The sequence below is a fragment of the Siniperca chuatsi genome, linkage group LG8 (genome assembly GCF_020085105.1).
Source record: "Siniperca chuatsi isolate FFG_IHB_CAS linkage group LG8, ASM2008510v1, whole genome shotgun sequence".
Lineage (NCBI taxonomy): Eukaryota > Metazoa > Chordata > Actinopteri > Centrarchiformes > Sinipercidae > Siniperca > Siniperca chuatsi.
This window is the reverse complement of record NC_058049.1, coordinates 13,238,612-13,260,077: the sequence shown is the minus strand read 5'-3', so window position 1 is coordinate 13,260,077 and position 21,466 is coordinate 13,238,612. Positions and strand designations below refer to the sequence as shown.

The following is a 21,466-nucleotide window of genomic DNA, read 5'->3' as shown; positions in this document are numbered from 1 at the left end:
ATCCAGTCATAGATGAACAGAGCCAGTGGTTTTTATGCATTTGCTGAAGTTATAGCCGCAGGAAATACTTGTTTCTGATTGGCTGGTAAGTGCTGGTTAAAATAACATTGTGAAGTGGGAGGGGCCGCTGGTCCCGGAAGTGTTTTTCTCCTTCTGTATTCCCATTTAAATTCTCTCTTTCAACAATATCCTCAGGAAACACAGGACTCTCCAGGATAGTGAAACGATCATAGGTTTAGATCAGGACCACCAGTGTCAATTATTTCTACTTTGTTTCTGAGGAAATCGTGTTTTATACGCCACGATTTGAATCACTGAAAAAAGAGATGTGGCCAGCAAATCAGAGATCTGGAATCAGGGTTGTGGCGCTCACATCAATAAAAATAAAAAAAGACATTTAAATCTTTTATACCAACCATTTCTTTTGCAAGCGTTCAAATGAAAACTGTTCACAGTGAGTTATCCAGAGTAACAACATTGTTGTTGAATATTTCACTGCTGTGAACACAACAAACAAAATTCCATTCGCCCATTTCACCTCTTAAAATCTGGGCGAGTAAAAACCCAAACTATTTGGCTAGACACCGCTGACAGTAGGTAAAACTAAACTCTGGGGGTTTAAACTGCCGGTTACCATAGCAACGGTACTTCCGCTTTATGATACGTCTTAGTAACCGAAACTCTCACTGGTTAAACTGACTACAAACTAACTTTAAATAATAGATGAGGATGTAAACGCAGCATCTATTTTAGTGTAAAACTAGTTATAATGTCGCAGTTAGACTTGACCTTTTACGATCCTGATATTTACGTCACTACGTCGCTGCGTAACGTTTTTTACGCCTCCGCCTAGTCCGTTATGAAATGAGGACACACTGGATACACACACCTGTACTAACCTGTCGTTATTTTAGGGACTACTTAATGACTTCTTTGCCCAGTTGTACACGTCTGGCCTTGTTTCCTCTTCATCTCAACCACGGAGAAACAGTTTTTCAGACTTTGCAGTTGTGAGATTCTTAAAGGGCCACTTCACAATTACAAAAATACTAATATAAATATTTTAAGTTCCATTATTGAGTGCTATGTACACCACAATTCAGTTCACCCCTGTTGTATTGGGGGGGATAAATCTCAGACAGATATCTAGAAAAACCTGGCTTAATAAGACCAAAACTATCTGCATGGCTAGACGCCCCTACACGTACATTGCGTTGTTGTTTTGTTTTTGTTATTTTGGTGAACAGAGCCTTTTAATGTCCTGAAATTGACTTCAGCAGCGGGAGATTCATCCATCTTACGTAAGAGTTTTTTTTTTATCCAAGCTACTTCTGCTGTTAAAATAGCTTAAAGAGATACAAACTGTTCTCCAGCCATCGCAGTAAAATTGTTTTTTCTAAGCCACAGTGAGAATGCAGCCTCACTGTGTGTGTGTGTGAGTGTGTGTGTGTTTGTCGGGGTGCTAGTGCTCGAGCTGTGGTGAGGCTCCCTCCCCCCTGAGTAAACTAGCCCCAGCATCTGTTAGTCTTTTCCACTTAACTACCCCTTGCTATATCCAACCTGTACTTATCCCACGGTAGAGCGCCTAGCTCTGTCTCACACTGGGTCCCACTGTCCTTGGGAGGGAAGTCTGCTGTGGATATCGACCCCCGCTCGCTCGCTCACACACACACACACACACACACACACACACACACACACACCTCTCTTCATAAACTATGTCTGTGCCTTTGACCTTGAGAGGGAGTGTACACACAGACTTTCAAGGCTCTGAAAGCACACTCACCCATACATGCATCCATCCATCTGGCTTGTATAGCCTCCATATAGCAAAATATGCCATAATTCATGGCTCTGGTTCTCGACACACTCACTCACCCTTCCCATACTGACCAAAAATGTAAGAGAAGCCTTTGATAACAGTTATAAAATGTTTTTGAGGATGACAGAAAGTAATTTTCTCTTTCTCACATGCACCTCATGGTCTGCGTCAAATATAGCTCGCATTACAGGTTTCAACAAAGCTTTAGTCGTCACAGCTAGATTGAAATTGTTCCTATTTATTTCTGGCAGTTAAATTAAAATACAGCTCTCGGGGCAACAGGACACCATAAACACAAAATAAAAAAAGTTATACAAGCAGCAGAGCAGTAATGAGACACAGGAGTAAACAGGAGATACCGATCTGTGGCCTCAGCATTATTCAAGCCATATTCGTCGAGCAGTCAAAGTTGGAGACCAGAGCTGTACTTGAAGGCCTATTGGGACAAAACAGCTGAGAGGCCAAACCCACAGAGGCCTGGCTGTCCTCTCTTTAAACAGATGAGGGCGACATTTCTATTATTTCTTTCTTTGCATTCATGGCAGGCTGATTTGATTCAAAGAAAAGAGTGACATTAAGCAGTTCAATCTATCTGTATTGAGCTGAACTTACTGCAAAGTCATATCAAATGAAGAACACTGTTTTACACAGCTATAAAGTTATAGGCTCCCTTTGTTAAGTGTAACATGCTCAAATTAATAGCCCATTTTGCCACATTTAGTTTAACAATATAATGATACTCAAATCACACTTTAAATATTATTAATCTAAAACTTAAATCTGAATATTAAAGTCATATCATAAATATTGTAAATATTACATCCTATATTCCTACAAGTAGAAGCAAAGATCTTTATGTGCCTGGTTAAGCTCTGTTATTTTACCACTCTGTGTTTAAACTGGAGTTTGGAGTTTTCTTTTGTCCTTTTTACTGGGAACCAGAAAGGTTTTGTTAGTAAAATAAAGACAGAAATTGAGGAGGATTATTCACAAAGACTATTCACATACTGAACATTTAAGTTACCCAGTTACTTGGAGAAAAAGACCTTTATCAGACTTGTAGCATTTTTCTTTTCTTTATTCTGCTTTTCGGTGCACAATTTAGTTTAGATTCTGCACATAAACACATTATTTGAGTACATAGATGTAATATTATGTAATACGTAATATGATTGAGGTTTTTCTTTTGGTTTTGTATATGTGTTATCGTAAGATGTCTTATATTTTTAATGTGTGATACATTGTTGTGATCTGATGCAAGACGGGTCAAATATTTGGCATGACACGGAATAAAAACGAACTAACCTATAATTAAGAGTATAACGTTTAGATTTACATTTAGGATATTATTATTTAGATATTTAGATTAAGGGTTTAGATTTTACATTGAGTTTACATTCAACATTTACTATTTGATTTAAGATTAGCAAAGAAAATGTGTAAATGTATTTAAAATTAGCAGTTAGTGAGGCATTATTAGACAGGCATTTAGTGGTGCTTTACCAGAGTAAATGAATATGAAAACATTTGCAAATCTCACACTAAATCTTGTAAATTAGTGACTTTTAAAAAGTTCGGTTTGCTGTTTTTTGGAGCTAAATGGACCGTTAATTTGAGCATGTTACATAAATCTGAAAAGTGAGAGTTTAAGGCCACATATTTAAACTGATGAAGTCTTGAGTCATCAATTCAAATATCCTGACTCTCCACCTTCTTTTTTATTGTCTATTAAGAAGAATTAAAAGAAACAGAGTAAAAACGTCCTTCATATGTCAGGAGTCAGAGTCAAACTGACAATGTTGCTGATGGGTTATAGTCAGCACACCAGTCCAGTGCCATGTGAATATCCTTCTCCTTCCAGCCCTCTGTCAACAAATGACAAAATATGCGGGAGCCTGAATTTGAGTGTGGATTCAGTCACTTACTTATTTTGGCCCTGGTGGAGGGCATAATGCCACGATAGCCTCTTGTCGTAGTTCCTGGTTCTGAGTAAGCAGGAACGTAGAGTTCATTCAGGACTTTCAGAGTTCAGGTCATTTCACATCTCCTGCTCTCCAGTGGCAACAACAGACTGTGTCCCAATCTTAAACTGCATATTAAGTGTATACAGCATGTACTATAGACTAATCTTGTTTGTATAATGTTTTTGCAGTTAGTATACAAGACATTTTACCATACATACCTTTTTATACTGTAAGGAAATGATATAATACATCAAACTGAAATTTACAAAGAGAAACCAAAATATCTTTCTAGAGATTTGTTTGTTTTCCAAAATCTTTCTGGAGTCTGTCACAATTTACTACTTTTTCTTTTTCTCAATAGAGCCTCCATTTCGTTTTTGCATTGGATTGTGGGACAAGCGTACATTAACAGTACACTCGAAAATCAACTGTGTTATAGTCTGAATCCTATAAAAGTGTACTGTATTTTGAAACACACTTAAAAACAGCTTAGTAGGTAGTATGAAATTGGGACACCAGTTCGGTTTTATATCACTCAACATGACTGCATAGGCACTGCAGGCTTTGTACAAATTAAAAGGTGCCCTGTGGAGTTTTCTTGTAAACCAAGTTTGTTTACATTCACTGTTACTCACCAAAACACATTGTGTGCATCCTTGATGTCTAACAAACACGTTGAATGCGTTGACAGTGGTCAAAAACGCCACATGGAGAAATTGTCACAAAGGCATCTGCACAGGCGAGTCCTGTTAAGGTTAATGTCAAACAGTTTTGTGTGTGTGTGTGTGTGTGTGTGTGTTTTAAGAGAGGTCTGATAATCGTCACTTTAACGTGTCACTTAAAGACATTATGAGACATTTAACAGGGTTCAACTGAGGACAAATAGTACAGTACTTGAAAGGTGTATACACAAGTTGAAAAGCCGGCAGAATTATTTATGTCACAAGGGGTAGAGTCTTTAAAAATAATAAAACACTAACAAACAGTATCAGCCAAGAGGAAAAGTGGTCATAAGCAGGATCTTGCCAACAGTGACTTAAGGACACTTGATAGTATAGTTGGTAAACACCACAAACTTAAAAATAACCTTAGTGTTGCTTTAATAGCCCTCTGACCACGTATATCCAAGGCCAGCACACAATGATGCTTATCATGGTGTAAGGAGCACAAAAGTTTTATCATGCAGCAGTGGACCGTAACTTGGTCTGACTTTTACCCTTTTTAACCCTTAAAAACATTCAAGAGCAGTTTCGTGAACCAGCAGATCAAAGAGCCTTTAGGGGAAATAGTTGGCCACCTACTTCATCCCTCAAACAACTGGACAGTTTCAATCTTAAAGACAGTTTTCAATAGTCAGGACTTTCATTACACAGAGGGCTGACACTGGTCTGAGGGTGAGTGGAGGCCCTGTCGTGCTTTGATACTATTGTACTGTTGTTGTGGTTCAGGTTCTCCACCCACTGCAGGGTTTTCCCCAGGGATTTTCTTTTTTCAGCCGAGGTGGTAAGCCACCCAGATCCTGATGCATCATGTCTTGTGATCAATTTTTGTTAGTAGATGACATCCTAAACTGTTCTTTTTCCCCTTTCAATGTTGTATTTCCTAACAGTGTATTCATTTTTTTTCTTGTCTTGTTTCAAGCGAGGTGGCCCACCTCAGCTATAAATCACTGCGGGAAACCCTGCACTGAATCTGAAGCTATTAGCCGGTTGCCAAAAGTGTTGAATACGTCTGCCAAGAATCGATTGAGCTCAGCGGCTGAAAGGAGGAGAAAGGAGATAATTATGTGTAATGATGGATAATGATGTGACTCATAGCCTCTTTAAACCACTAAAACTTATGACCAACTGCGTACATACACCAGGTGTAGTTGGTTTTAAAAGGAAGCCTGATTCCCTCATTTGAAAGGCCTGTTTTTCAGTCTGTCTAGTTTTATTTAAAAATCGTTTTTTGAGAAAAATGTAGGCGCAACCTGGCAATGTTGGTCGGTTTAGTCCTGACTGAAATATCTCAACAACTACTGGATGGACTGTCATGAAAGTTGGTACAGACATCATTCATGTCCTCCTTTAGAATTGAAAGGTCCGTCCCAATACCCACACTTAAGGTATTTGTGAATATGCAAGTGCCTACTTGTGTACATATTTCCATTAATTGCCACAGTGCCCAAGTTCCTGTTAAGACCACAAGCACGTGGAAGTTTATCAGAGCTCACTGGTACTCGCTTGATTAACTCAACTTGATAAATTATTAAAGGACATCCAGTCACTCGAGCAAATGCAAATACTGTACGTGTAAGAATCGAGCTCAGATTATTTGTAGGAACAAATAAGGAGGATCAGGAATACTAGTAACAAAGCGATGAAATACAGTTATCTAGAAGCACGTAGGTCTACTGTACATAAAAGAGACCTAACATTATATTATTTTGAGGGTTTGTGTCTGATAACATTTTGAAGGATGGAACAGATTTCTCAAAAGACGTTAAGTGTGGGTATCGAGTCAGACCCCTAATAACTTGTGACTGCCTGACTTCTCAACTGGCGCCATCTAACTAAACAAAGATAGTGAACATGGTAAACATTATACCTGCTAAACATCGGCATGTTAGCATTGCCATTGTGAGCATGTTAGCATGCTAACATTAGCATTAAGCTCAAAGCACCGCTGTGCTTCAGTACAGTTTCACAGCTGTAGACTCTTAGTCTTGTTTACGGTTTGAAAATCTAAGCAAAGATCAGTGACTTTGTGAGGCTAACCATAAATACTAAAAATATCCTGGAACATTAACTACATTCATGATGGTGTGATATGTGTTCTAAGTGGTAGGAGTGTCAAGTCTGCTGTAAACCCACAGCTTTGTTGTGGACTATTATGTTCTGTCACATCTTGACTTTGGCACCATATTGTGAGTGTGGTGGCTGTCAGAGTGTCAGAGCTGAACCTGTCTGGTTCTCTGATGGGGGCTGGTCTGAAAGAGAAGAGTCTGGAGGTGGTGTTGGGGGATTTGATGGCGGCTGCATGTCAATGTTAGGCCTCTTCACCTGCAGGGGGCTGCAACTGTGTGACAGCTGCCTCCTCATGCTCCTCCTCTTGGGCTTTCGAGGCCGTCTCCTCCTCTCCTCGCTCACTGCTGGCTGGACGCGGTCACTCAGAGTGTCTGAGGACTCGTCAATGTACGCCAGGTTCTCTCCAAAGAAATCCAGCAGCTGGCAGCCAGATGAGGAGGCAATGTTGAGGGGAGGGGAGGGAAGGAGGATTCGCTGGCGAGAAGGAGGAAGAAAGGGGGGAGGAGGGGAGGAGCGAGGGAGTAAACCAGGGGCAGCTGCGTGTTTGTGGCTATTGTTTGCTACAGATCCACATTTCTCTGCTGGAATCAGTTTGTCTTTCTCTTGTGCTGTGTTCATGTGTGTGGCTCTCACTCCTCCCTCCTCCATGCTGCTGTCTGTACGGCAGGGCTGGAACCTGCTGGGCTCCATGAAGGAGGAGGAGACCGAGGAGCAGTCTGATCTGGAGTCAAAAGGAGACTCAGATCCAGAGAGGGATCCTCCCTGCATTGCTGCACCTGCTGAGTCCAGCTTTGAGGTGGAGCAGGCCACAGGGAGGGAGAATGAGCGGGCCGGCAGGTGAGGGAACGACCTGCCCTCGACCTGCAGACCCACAGCGGGGTCAACCCTCAATCCAGACCCCACTCTCGGGACTGTTCCACCTCCAGCAATACTGACCCGTGGCCTGGATTTGGCCACCACCGCCCTCTCAAGAGACGAATGGGCCTCCAGTTGGCTCATTGAGATGGAGAGGCCGGCCCAGCGGTTTGGCAGGTGTCCATTCTCAGATCCCCCTCGAGCCCACTGTCCCAGAGTGCCCTGGGCTCCCCGACGGATGCGGCGACGCTCGCTGCGTTTCCAGCGCCGGCGCTGCAGGAGGAAAGGGTCGTTGAACTCCAGAGGGTTTGGGATGCGGAAGTCCACAGACATGTTCTGGATGTTCTGGGTCCAGTCTGTAGCGTGGGCCCTCAACTCCTCCATCTGAGAGTGAGAGAGAGAGACATAAGCATTCCTGCTATACATTCCTGGCTGTCTACTACCATATATCTCTCACCTCAGCGCGGGTCCTCTTAGACAGCACCCTCAACCAGTTGCCTATCATGGTGAGGATGGAGGCAAAGTATGCGAGACCAAACACTATCCACAACCACACCAGAGGCTTGAAGAACATGCCTTCATGACCGTCACCTGGACACAGAGAAAGTGGACTTTTAATGTGATGTGATGTTCCACTGATCCCCACAGAGATACAGTATTCTCCTTTCTGTTGCCCCCTCATAATGGTCAGAGGTCAGAGTCTGATACAGAACAGTCCTGGAGCAGGTAGTTCGATGAAACCTCAGCAGGGGGAGGCTACAGACGTGGCCTGGATGAAGGACGATTGAGAACAGTGGCTCACAACCTTTTTTTGCTTGAGACCCCTTCACCATGCTCACATTATCGCAGACAAACTGCTTTTGCACATACCTCTTCCATTATTGTGTATAGAGCTGCAACTAACGATGATTTTCCATTATCAATTAATCATTTAGTCTATATAATGAAAGTGAATAAATGGCCAACACAATTTCACAGAGCCCAAAGTGACGTCTTCAGATTGCTTGTTTTGTCTGACCAACAGTCCAAAACCTAAGATGTTAAATTTATAATGGTATATGACCAAGAACAGTAGCAATTACTCACCTTTGAGAAGCTGGAACCAGCAAATATTGTGAGTATTTTTGTATGAAAAATGACAAAACAATTTCATCGATTATCAAAAAAGCTGCAGATTATTTTCCTGTCGATTAATCGACTAATGGTTTCAGCTTTAATTGTGTACTGTGTATATATATGTGGTATGCTGCAACAACCCTGCGTTAAAGTATGCAATGCAGCACCATACTACACCAAAAGTTAAAATTTGTTGAACTTTGACCTCAGCCTGCTGCAGTTAAAAAATAATAATAATAATTCATTGTGTTTTTAAATGTGCCTATTCAATAACAACCATACTGAGACAAAACTAAAACAAGAAGTTGCTGGGTAAATATTTGCTGTCAGATTCAGCTGCAAGATTTGATATGAAAAGGCTGTTTGTGCTTTTTCAAAGCCTGTTGGTCTCTGAAAAAGTCATTTCTCCTGGGGGTTTGAACAGATCACGACAGGTTATAACAACTGCAAACTGAAAATTGATAACGGTAGAAAGTTAGCTCTGTGGATTAGCTCCCACAGACTCCCACACTCCAACTCAAGAATCCTGCACTGAGCAAAGCGGCACAAGAAAACAGCTTGAAAACTATTCCAAAGTTTACTTGCAACCTCTCATCACAGGGTATTTGTCTATGAGTTGTAGCCATTTAATCGTTTAGTAATTTTCAGTTCAGACTGTTTAATTTGAATGATTTTTAAAGGCCCAAAAAAATCTGAAAAATAAACAGAATTTTGTCTAGCAGATTTAGATTTTCTTGTTTCCTACCCTGGAAACCGCTGCTCTAGACCGACCTGCTGTCTATACTGTTGGAAATAAGGCATGAGGTTGTGTGTGACTTGTTGTGTGCTGTGTGTGTGTCAGTCACCTGGTACGTAGTCTCCGAAGCCAACAGTAGTGAGAGTGATGACCACAAAGTAGAGCGACTCCAGAAACGACCAGTCCTCCACTTTCTGAAACACGACTGTTGGCACGGCGACGAAGATCAGACAACCAATCAGGATGGAGAGAACCGCTGAGATCACGCGCACAGTGGTCGGCCTGACCTTACGTTTCTGGGAGAGAGAGAAAGATGACCGCAAATACAGAGGCAGAATGAATGATGATGAATATGTAACTGTAATGAGTTACAAATTCAAAACAACAAGGTGAAACAAGAGTCATTAGACTTAAAAGTTTGGTTTTAACCAGTCATGGTTTTACTACACATATCATAGGTCAACTGTCAACTTTTAGTTTTTACATGAACATTGCTTATTGATGTGCCCATAATATCTCTTTTCCAGATAAGATTTAGAATCAATTAATGCTGAATAATTTCTTCAGTAATATACAAATATTTAATGTAAATATGAGGGACAAGTGTTAGTTTTTGATTGCTGTTTGATTATTTTTTCACTTGTGTATTGTATGCAAGTAATAGTATACTCCTTTATATACATTACTGTCCAGTAATGTATGGACAGTGCTGCTAGCAGCCATGCAAGCTCCACAGACCTACATTGTAATACAAGTTCTAAATAAATTAGCACTACTTCTAGCTACTTTATTTAGCATTTATACATTATACATTACAAACTTCCTTTAAAACAACAGGGCAAACAGACAATGCCTTCTTTCATAACTACAAGAATATGTATTTACACTAATAACGATGATTCACATCCAGGTAGGAAGTTCTAGCTGGAACCTTAACCAGAAAATCACACAAAACCTAATTATTCACTGCTAAGACAGCAGTCTTAGTGTGTCTGGGCCTTGTAGGTTTGAAGTTGTGATTCAGATGGGTGTAAATTCAACTGAGGTTTGGTTCCTGGGCAGGACAGACCATTCTCACCAGGAAGAGGGTCTCAATCTTGGCCACAGCTCTCCGCAGCACTGTGCCCATGTGGTCACCCACTCCAGCAAGTAGTATGCCAAACATGGGGATGCCCACCAGTGCGTAGCACACGCAGAACAACTGGCCGTACCACGTCCGAGGAGACAAGTTCCCAAAACCTGTCAGAAAATAAGAAGAGCACAATGACCTTCAGCTATTTATACAAGTTAATATGCACGCAAGTTCTAAAGGTTAGATCTAAAATTCGACGGGCTATTTATATAATATACATAAGCTATGCCCCTGTAGTTTTCATTTACAAGAGTAGGAAGACCCAATAATTCGATGTCTTTTGGACTAACATGAGGTACCGTTCATTACATATGGATTTATATGCCCGGTATTAAAGACATAAAAGAGAAATAAAGAGGAATGGAAAAAAAGGCAAGCAGGGTCTACCATATTCATTGAAAACTATATAGTACTTTTACGTTTCCATTTAAGTTTACCACAGATAATTTTTCAACCACATTACAACCTAATTTTCCCTCCAGATCAGCACTGCCACTTTGAAGTGTCACTAAATCTCCAGTCTGCAGTTTCTCAGGCCACAAATACACTTACTTACAGGTAAAATCTTCTGTAAAAGAAATAATCACCTTGATTGTTCCCATGGTCATGAATTATTGAAAAATATATTTAAAAAAGATTTTCTGCATGTCGTGCACTTTACAGTCAAACAAGTCAAACAGATTACAGTTTTGGTTGTGAAGATGACAGGCTGATGAAGGATCATGTATGTTCAGAATTAAACTCAGATCTCTTGAATATTACGGGAATATTAAGTTTGTTCTCCCATTAATCATTTCTACAATATATCAGGTGTGTAATCTTTCCAACAGAGGTCTTCACTTAAGAGAGCATTTTATAGTTATAGGATCTTCAAAGTGCAGCCCAAAGGTGAGTCCCCACCTACCTATGGTGGTAATGATGGTACCACAGAAGAAGAAGGCAGAGGCCAGGTCCCAGCGGCTGGTGAAGTTGTCAGGAAGACTCACATCCAGGCCTGCCTCCACCGCAAACACCACTTCCTGCAGGGGAGGGATGTAATTTTACTGTAAATTTACCCTCCAACACAAGTCTGTACACAATCCATCTTAGACAGATTTCCCTTTGTTTAGTTTTATTTATTTGTTTTTTCCTATTTTATCTATTACTCTTACATTGTATCTGTATTTTATGTCACACAGAGCAGCACATATTTAACAGAAAATATGAAGAAAAATAAATATAAAGTAAAATCTGACAAAACCGCTGCCATAAACACAGCTGTTGTAGACCAGCAGTGAGCTCAGAGTTAAGTAGAGATGAACTCAGCACCCCTGCAGCACTCTGCTTGTGATCATATCACCGTGGGTTCAAGTCTGAAAAGAGTAATGTAAATTTTCTTTGGCGTAAGTGTTGAAAATTGACATACAAAATGTAACATGACATAAAATAACTTTGAAGTATCAAATAGGACCCCAACGAGCTTATTTATTTTACACCAAGAAAATAAAACAATTTGCATTTTCTAGAGACTTAAGTTCTCTATCATTTGGATTGTGCTACATAGTTTATACCAGTAGTGGAAGATGAACCCTTTATTTAAGTAAAAGTACAAATACAAAGATCTAAAAATACTCCATTACAAGTTAAAGTTTTGCATTCAAAATCCTAGTTGAGTAAAAGTATAATAGTATTATCGGCAACATGTACTTAAAGTATCAAAAGTAAAAGTACTCGTTCTGCAGACAAAAGGGCATCGTGTTATATAGGACAATATTAGATTGTTAATACTGATGCATCAATGCAAAAGGAGCATTTTAACGTTGGTCGATGTGGAATTTGATTTTCTTTATATACAGTTCGGTAGTTTAGTCCAGTGACTGCCAACCTGGGGGTCGGGCCCCTTTAAAGGGTCACAAGATAAATCTGAGGGGTTCTGAGATGATTAATGCAAGAGGAAAGAAGAAAAAAGCTCTGATAAACAAGTTGATATTCATTTTTTGGACTTTTCTCCAATTTGTTTATCTTTTTTGTGAAATATTGGATAATTTTATCTCTTTGGGCCTCAAACAATTATTTAAATTAAACCATCTGATGGGAATTCACGCTTTGGTGGAACTGATAAAAACGAATACACATCTGAAACGGTCACAAGCCAAAACCCACTGCTGTAGTCTTTAATAATGTGTTGTATTTTATAAACGTACGTGTTTTTGTAAAATCTTAATATGAACAATAACTAGTAACTATATCTATCAAATAAATGTAGTGAAATAAAAAGTACAATATTTTCCTCAGAAAAAAGTAATGCAAAATTGTACTTACGTAAAATACTTGAGTAAATGTACTCAGTTACTTTCCACCTCTGGTTTATACAATTGACATAACAGCCCCCATGTGGTGAAAATACTGTTTAAAGACCAAACTGGTTTTACCTTTATATATTTACTACAGTGCATTTAAAAACTCATATTTTGACTGGAATACTGTGCAAACACTGAAAAAAATATGAGCTCAGTAAGTGAAGCCCGTGTCAAAATGCAATAAATTTGGCAAGTACTGAAAATTGACTTGGGGAGCATTTGGGGAAGAACTTTGAAAAAAACTCTGTTTCAGTTTGGCAGATTGATTGTAACACTGGTTCAGCCTGAGGTGAAGCTGAAGCCTGAAAACTAGCCTGACCAGGACCAGGTTAGTCTGGAGGGATAAGTTTTCATAGTAACTTGGGTCAGACTTATTTAAATCCCCTTTATGAAACAGAATTTCCTGAAAATAAGCCGTATTTCCTGAAATAATCTTAGTTCAATTAGCAATCTTGCTTTATGAAACACCCCTCTGCTATGTAAATAAACTTTATTAAACTTACTTACGTACATTATGCAGTTTTAATTGTTGTGTATCTAATGTATCCAAAAACCTTTGGCATTCTGATGCCATACTGAGAAAACGGCAACCCCCAAACCCCGCTCCCACAGTTTAAAATTGTTTGAGTTTTTTTACCTCTATGTCCACAGGTTTTCAACATACTGCAAATATCTGTGTATAACGGAGAGAGGAGAGTGTCAATGTTTGATGAATATAAGAACCATGTTGAAGGGACATTCTGAGCCTTACTTATGGCAAGACGAGTATCACTGGATTACTTTGATACTGAAGAAAACTTAACGCGATGATTTTCAGGCAAATTCTGGAGTTATAATGAACATCTTTTTTTCTATGATTTCGAAGCAGATTTATGGACATCTATCCGCGATGGACATTGGAGATAATGATAACCTCGGACAGTGCTAGTCACACTGAATCTAAAAATATATTGTCTCCTCAGTGTGTTAGGATTTGACTGAGTTATGAATCTGTGAATTTGACTTGAATTGCACAATTCACATCACACAGCATCTTTGTCCTTAAACTCTCCCACGCCTCCCCAGGGAGGCCTCAGTTTGAAATCCTCCGCTCTAGACGCCATTAATGTTAGGTGTCAGATAAAATTTATCCAAAAGTGTTGTGTTCCAGTGCGTGCTTTAAACCTGCTGTTTTTTCAACAGATTTACTGGAATTACAGCACTCCAAACCTCCGCTTGGTACCATATTAAACTTGCATATCACACAATAAATCACAGTAAGTTCGTGTTTGTGGAAGGTAATGTAGCGTACCTTAAAGTGGTCATATTATGCTCATTTTCAGGTTCATCATTTTATTTTGGGGTTGTACCAGAATAGGTTTACATGGTTTAATTTTCAAAAACACCATATTTTTTACTCATACTGCACATTGCTGCAGTACCTCTTATCACCGTGTCTTAAATACTCCGTTTTAGCTACCGAGTGAAGTATCTCACTTCTATTTGATCTTTGTTCGGAGTACCAAGGTGAGGACTACTAGCCAGTCAGAAACATAGTAGGGCGGGTCCTGACGAGCAAGGTAGTGTGATCCAAAACAAAGTTGCTTCAGCCGGTTACTGGCTTCAGTTCAGCCGTTATGATTCAGCCGTACATGTTCCAACAACCTGAACCAGCTTCACAACCGAGACTGGAGCAAGAGTTTCAGAGTGGTAAGTTATTCAACTAATTTATCTTTCATAGGTAACGTTTTAACTGTGCACCGTCTCTACATCACAGTAACAACTTTATTGACTGCCTGGAGGGTTTCTAACGTTATTTTAATTTCATATTTAGGTGTACTTGTGGAAACTGCTCAATTCGTTCATTATGACGCTTGTGACATAGTGACGTAGATATGTTACGGAAGTAAAGGCTGGACTACAATCGATGTAGCCATATTTACACAGTGTGAGTGTTTATGTAATGAGAGTTTGCTGAGTGTGTCCAGTGGTACCTTCACAAGCTTGTGGAAGTCCAGCTCTGTGACACAGGACTTATTATCAAGGAAGGTGTGCTTGGTGGCAAGCAGGCCTTTGTACGCCGAACTCTCATCAGGGGCCTCCAGGGTGCGGAAAACAAGTGCTCCCATCACTAGGTACAGCATGACCCCCGTCAGCAGGGCCAAGAGGGTGGTGCACCGCATTTTCTCCCCGTAGACCCCCCTGCCCCTCCAGGGTTAGGGATCAGAGCTCAGAGGCCAGGATCTGGTCAGGCTCTCAGTCAGGATACACTGGGGCACAGCTGCCCATAAACAGGAAGTTCCTTTAGAGAGGCAGTGTATGTGTGAGCACAGAAATGGTGTAAACAAGCAACACAAGCGTTCTTGGAAGACTGAAAGACATTAACAACCTTTATTTATACATCTGTGCGTCAAACCAAAGAGACGATCACTGACAGGAAAAGTGAAAAGTTAAGAGCTGACATGGTGTAAAATAAGTACACTTAGTATTTTCATTTAGTGATATGTATTTATTTCTTTTACCCCACAACATTAATCTGATGACTGCAGTACAGATAAAGATTTTACATAAAGTCATGTTTAAACTAACCAGCAGTATATATTATGAATTAGCTTGAGAGCTACAACCTTAAAAGGATAGTTTCAGATTTTTCCAAGTCTATCTTAAAACAATACTCACATGCCTATATGTACACTGAAAGACTTACTGGTCACTGTAATCATTCACCCTGTCCATACAGCTGTGAAGAGAGCCTGTCCTAAAGCGACTCCAATATAAGAAATGGGGGACAAATTGAGTATCAGGAAGGTACACCCCAACAGTCTGGTTCTATTTATTATGTATTTCGTTTTCTATACCTGTATTTTATATTTATTTTATTGATCCTTATTTGCTTCTGTATCATATTGTTACTCAGCTTTATTATTTTCGGTTACAACTGTTTTCACAGAAGGCTTGGATAGATAAGGCTTCTATGTTGTTACAACGATCACATTGTTTGTATGGATCTCTTTATATCCCAATAAAAAGGGAATTAAAAAAAGAAAAAGAAATGGGGGACAAAATCTACAGTCCTTATTCAGTGTAAAAAAGCATTCTAGTTTAGCCAAAGCTAATATGAGGCTTGAGTAGTCTGAGAAAGCCAAATCAAGTGGGTACTTTCCAAAGTTACAGCAGTCTTAGTACAAAATTGTCTTTTGAATGCTTTTTCTGTGGATTTTATCCCCCATCTCTTAAGGCGCCAAGGTAGGCTTGTGAGATGGGGGACAAAACAGCATTCATGGTGTTGCATTTGGTGTACAACAATTTCTTAGTTTAGCCTTAGTGGTCAACAGGCACAAAGAGCGTTATGTACCAGCTCCTCAGAAAGTACTTCTTTTCCTTTCGGCTGTTCCCTTTCAGGGGTCACCACAGCGAATCATGTGCCTCCTTCTAACCCTGTCCTCTGCATCCTCTTCACTCACACCCATTAACTTCATGTCCTCTCTCACTACATTCATAAATCTCCTCTTTGGTCTTCCTCTAGACCTCCTGCCTGGCAGCTCCAACCTCAGCATCCTTCTACCAATATATTCACAGTCTCTCCTCTGAACATGTCCAAACCACCTCGATCTGGCCTCTCTGACTTTATCTCCGAAACATCTAACATGAGCTGTCCCCCTGATGTACTCATTCCTGATCCTGTCCGTCCTCGTCACTCCCAAAGAGAACCTCAACATCTTAAGCTCTGCCTCTTGTCTTTTCTTCAGTGCCACTGTCTCTAAGCTGAACAACATCACTGGTCTCACCACCGTCTTGAACACCTTTCCTTTCATCACACAACACACCTGACACTTTTCTCCACCCGTTCCAACCTGCTTGCACTCGCCTCTTCACCTCTTTTCCACAGTCTCCATTGCTCTGACCCGTTGACCCTAAGTACTTAAAGTCCTGCACCTTCTTCACCTCTGCTCCCTGTAACCTCACCGTTCCACCTGGGTCCCTCTCATTGACACACATGTATTTTGTCTTACTGCGGCTAAGCTTCATTCCTCTGTTTTCCAGAGCAGACCTCCATCTCTCTAGATTTTCCTCCACCTGCTCCCTGCTCTCACTACAAATCACAATGTCATCTGCAAACATCATAGTCAATGGAGATTCCTGTCTAACCTCATCTGTCAGCCTGTCCATCACCAGAGCAAACAAGAAGGGGCTCAGAGCCGATCCTTGATGTTGACCCACCTCCACCTTGAACTCCTCTGTCACACCTACAGCACACCTCACCACGGTCTTACAGCTCTCATACTTGTCCTGCACCACTCTAACATACTTCTCTGCCACTCCAGACTTCCTCATACAATACCACAGCTCCTCTCTCGGCACCCTGTCATACGCTTTCTCTAAATCTACGAAGACACAATGCAACTCCCTATGACCTTCTCTGTACTTCTCCATCAGCATCCTCAAAGCAAATACTGCATCTGTTGAACTCTTTCTAGGCGTGAAACCACATTGCTGCTCACAAATGCTCACCCCTGCCCTTAGCCTAGCTTCCACTACTCTTTCCCACAACTTCATTGTATGGCTCATCAGCTTTATTCCTCTGTAGTTGCCACAGCTTTGCACATCTCCCTTGTTCTTAAAAATTGGCACCAGTACACTTCTCCTCCATTCCTCGGGCATCCTCTCACTCTCCAAGATCTTGTTAAACGAACTAGTCAGAAACTCTACTGCCACCTCTCCTAGACACTTCCATACCTCCACAGGTATGTCATCAGGACCAACTGCCTTTCCACTCTTCATCCTCTTCAACGTCCTCCTCACTTCACTCTTGCTAATCTTTGCTACTTCCTGCTCCACACCAGTCACCTCTTCTACTCTTCGTTCCCTTTCATTTTCCTCATTCATCAACTCTTCAAAGTACTCCTTCCATCTTCCCATCACACTCCTGGCACCTGTCAATACATTTCCATCCTTATCTTTAATCACCCTAACCTGCTGCACATCCTTCCCATCTCTATCTCTTTGTCTGGCCAACCTGTACAAATCCACCTCTCCCTCTTTAGTGTCCAACCTTGCATACAAGTCCTCATATGCTCTTTGTTTGGCCTTTGCCACCTCTACCTTCACCTTACGCTGCATCTCCCTGTACTCCTGTCTACTCTCTTCAGTCCTCAGTGTCCCACTTCTTCTTAGCTAACCTCTTTTCTGAATACACTCCTGCACTTCCTCGTTCCACCACCAAGTCTCCTTGTCCGCTTTCCTCTTTCCAGATGACACACCGAGTACCCTCCTACCTGTCTCCCTGATCACAGTAGCTGTAGTGGTCCAGTCATCTGGGAGCACTTCCTGACCACCCAGAGTCTGTCTCAGATAGCTCCTCAGAAAGTACAATTAGATATTCAGAGACAGAAATGTTACGATACAGAAGCTCTGCTTGGTGGTAAGATGAGGAGTCAAATCAACCAGAGGATTAGGGTAGATCAACACTAAACCGCCCGGCTCCTCCCACCCAAATGTCAAAGGGTGCTTGGGCAAGACACTGAACCCCAAATTGCTCCCGATGGTTAGACCAGCACCTTACATCATAGCTGGCTGCCAATGGGGTTTGAGTGTGTGTGTGTGTGTGTGTGTGTGTGAACTGTAGAACGCTTTGGATAAAAAGCGCTTTATACACACATGCAATCCATTGACCATAAAACTGCTGCTGTCCTGCTCTGTGTATTTAACACCTACTGTTGTGACATCATAGTCAAAGTAAACCATGCTTTAAAGTTTCCACCCATAGAGAGCAGAGCAGCAGCTATTTTATATCTTAGGTGGGTTAACGGGGATGTACCCACTGACACTGGTGTTAAAGGAGAAGTTAGTCTCATACTTCCCCCATTACAAGCTGGGAGATCACAAGAGAAAGATTAAAAAGCAGCAGAGGCCGAGTGTGGGAGAATTTAGGGGTGACTAAGGGGTTTATAGGTGTAATAGAATTTATAATACTTTGACTAAAGTATGTTTTCACAAAGGAGGCCTCAGGCCCTGTGATTACAATGTTTTGAATTACAGGGCACTAGATGTTCCTATCATAAGATAGAAGTGTCCCAGAAGTCTCTGTTGTTTTTATACTGATAACGTGGGACAGAGACAGTCTTTTTTTGTCTCATCTTTAGATGATGTAACCAGTAAACCACCACCCACTGTTCTGCTATAAGAAGTGTACCTTTTGGATGTAAACTAAGTATTGTGTTGGCTGTGCCGATAATGAAGCTTGATAGCATCATTATGCTGGATTCATGTCATATCAGAGTTCTTCATAATTACAAGCTTCCAACTTGTAAATAGCGTTCACGTCAACATCCATGTCGAACTACGATTTTTCTGAAAGCTCCGATATATCTGACTTGGCACAAGATGTACTGCACAGATTTAGCACTGCACTCCTATAACACTGTCAGAGTCACAATGGACAGGTTTTTGTAAAATGATCTAAATCGATGCAGCAGAACCAGAGGTATCGTTTTTTTTCCCCCTACACATCGTGCCTCGTCAAAAACATGGCACCTACATTACCCATAATTTTCGTAATTTACAAACTCGTAGTCCCAACCGAAGCTGACTCAAGTGAATATCACTGACTTCACACAGCTCCCTCTGGAGCCACAGAAGGCTTTATACAACTTTTCTCACATATGCAGTAATACTCCCCAAGACCTGTAAGCAAACTTTGATGTGTAAAAATTAGTGGAGTTACTCTTCAATAATACTGAAGTGCCTGAAAATCAAACAAATATGGACGCCTCTCATCAGCCAAAGACAAGTTATTTAATGTGACTGAACCCAAACTTTATTTATTTGTATTTTAATCCTCACACAACCAACTCTGTAATCATACAACCGTCTGGACATGGGAATCTTTTTCAACTCTACAGTCCATCCCATATCACATATGAACACTGCGTTAGACCCTCACTGCCTCGTAAATGTCTACGCTGTTTCAAACTCAACACTAGTTTGTAACACAGGCTTTCTGTTATGAATCTGTAGTTTCTCAGCCCAATCTGAGAAACCCTAATGACATCATATGGTTGTTTTTTTCTTGTTTTTTAAAGCCAGAGATGACATTACACACCTGTTTTCACAGGTTGAGTAGTGCTGCTCATGACAAGTAAATTGTTGCCAGGTAAACAACTCTGTCCCCACAGATACAGCCTTTTGTTTCCTCTGTGTCACACTGACGTAGCGTGTGATGCTACTGAAGTTGAGGCCTGTTTAACTTAGCGTGCTGGTAATCACTCCAAAAATAAACCATATCAAAAACCCAAGTTGGCCCAGTTCGGAGGAAACAAGCACCTAACTCAAATAACAAATAACTGGAAATAAAGCACAGTGTGTTAAGAAGTGCATCCAATGTGATCACAGCTAAATTGAGCGCTACTATAATATTGAAAGAAACTATTCACTTCTGTGTGCTTTATGTGGTTTATTTTATGATAGCGTTTATGATGGATAAAGAAAGTGTTATAAATGAGAGGAAGATAAAGACAGTACCTTAAGTCACTGATGTCAGGAGCTCATCCCATGTTAAAGCTCCACATGTCAGGTGATGGAGAAATCTTTCCTCCGTATCCCTGTTCTGCTTTCTCTCTGGTTCTCCTGTGTCTTTAGTGTTCAGGAGTGGAGGACTTTGGGTCCTTTTCTTTCTTCTTCAAGCCATTTGGAGACTGTTAAGCATAATACAGGAACAAACAGGCAAACACATGTAAAGTGCAAATGTAGATTACAGCATAAAGAAACAGAACAGCTCTAAATTGGCACATTTCCCTGTCTCTCGCTCTGTTTCAGCAGGGTATTAGTGGCATTGAATAAGTGTTCACATTGTAGAGACTTTGTCATAATAACCAGCGAGGGACTGACACACACCAGGCCACCCTGCCAGTGGTCTCACAAACGATTAGATGCTGCCAAAACTCCAAACATACATCTTGACATTAATTGAAAACTTGTTGATCGCTTATCTTCATTTGTTTCTTCTAATGTTTTCTTTGAACAGTGTTTACCTTTGAGATAGACAGACAGACAGACACACACACACACACACACTGAGGACTGGAATTTAGGAGCTTCTTGCTGTGGGTCAGCCAGCCCTTGCCGTCTCCACATGGACCTTGACAATGTTCTGAGATTTCCCAGAGTCTGGCTGACTGTTAGCATTCTGCGCTAATGGACTGTTGGCTTTGGTTTGTGTGGAGAGTCTCGCTCTCTGCCCCTAGCTTCAACACTGACATTATTAGTTATCACTGTCTAAACCTGCGCTGGCATATTTTGATATTTTGCTAAGATATTGAGTGAGGGGGGCTTAGAAAGAGCAGGACTGTGGCTTTTGGGCGATGATCTAATCTTAAATTAAACAGTGGGGCAGGTGGGGAAATAAATCATGAGGTGAGCTGTTTGAAAGGAGCATAAGGCTGGGAGAAGATGTACATGAGCTATTCTTAGGTTTACATTTAAGGCAGGTGTTTAAGACAAATCTGACCAAACTGAGATAAACTACAGGACTACAAAATTTTATTAAACAGCTGCAAACATTCCTCTCAAAGTGATTAGTCGCTAGTTTAACCATCATGCTTGGGGTCCTGGAGGTCACGAGCCCTCTTTAACAATTCAAAAAACATACTTAAAATTCCCCCTCCATTCAAAAATGTGTTTTGCTTATTGTTACTTCACTTGGATGTTTTAGCTTCGACTTTGACACTAGAAGGTT

The 21,466-nt window shown here is 40.8% G+C and overlaps 1 protein-coding gene across 3 annotated transcripts; it reads right to left on the bottom strand.

Moving 5' to 3' along the window:
• Nucleotides 1-2,040: 2,040 nt before the first annotated feature.
• On the bottom strand, nt 2,041-20,426 carry kcnk4a (potassium channel, subfamily K, member 4a). Of its 3 annotated transcripts, none has more exons than XM_044205121.1 (7): nt 20,254-20,426; nt 14,727-15,034; nt 11,319-11,433; nt 10,352-10,521; nt 9,392-9,578; nt 7,888-8,021; nt 2,041-7,814 (listed from the first exon to the last, which is right to left on the bottom strand). In XM_044205121.1, the coding sequence occupies exons 2-7, from the start codon at nt 14,913-14,915 to the stop codon at nt 6,711-6,713; spliced, it is 1,899 nt and encodes a 632-aa protein (XP_044061056.1). In that variant the 5' UTR covers nt 14,916-15,034; nt 20,254-20,426; the 3' UTR covers nt 2,041-6,710. The 3 variants fall into 3 exon arrangements, with proteins under 3 accessions (XP_044061056.1, XP_044061057.1, XP_044061058.1); XM_044205122.1 differs by having other exon boundaries at nt 10,361-10,521; XM_044205123.1 differs by lacking the exon at nt 20,254-20,426 and adding an exon at nt 13,391-13,426 and having other exon boundaries at nt 14,727-14,862.
• Between the last annotated feature and the right edge of the window lie 1,040 nt (nt 20,427-21,466).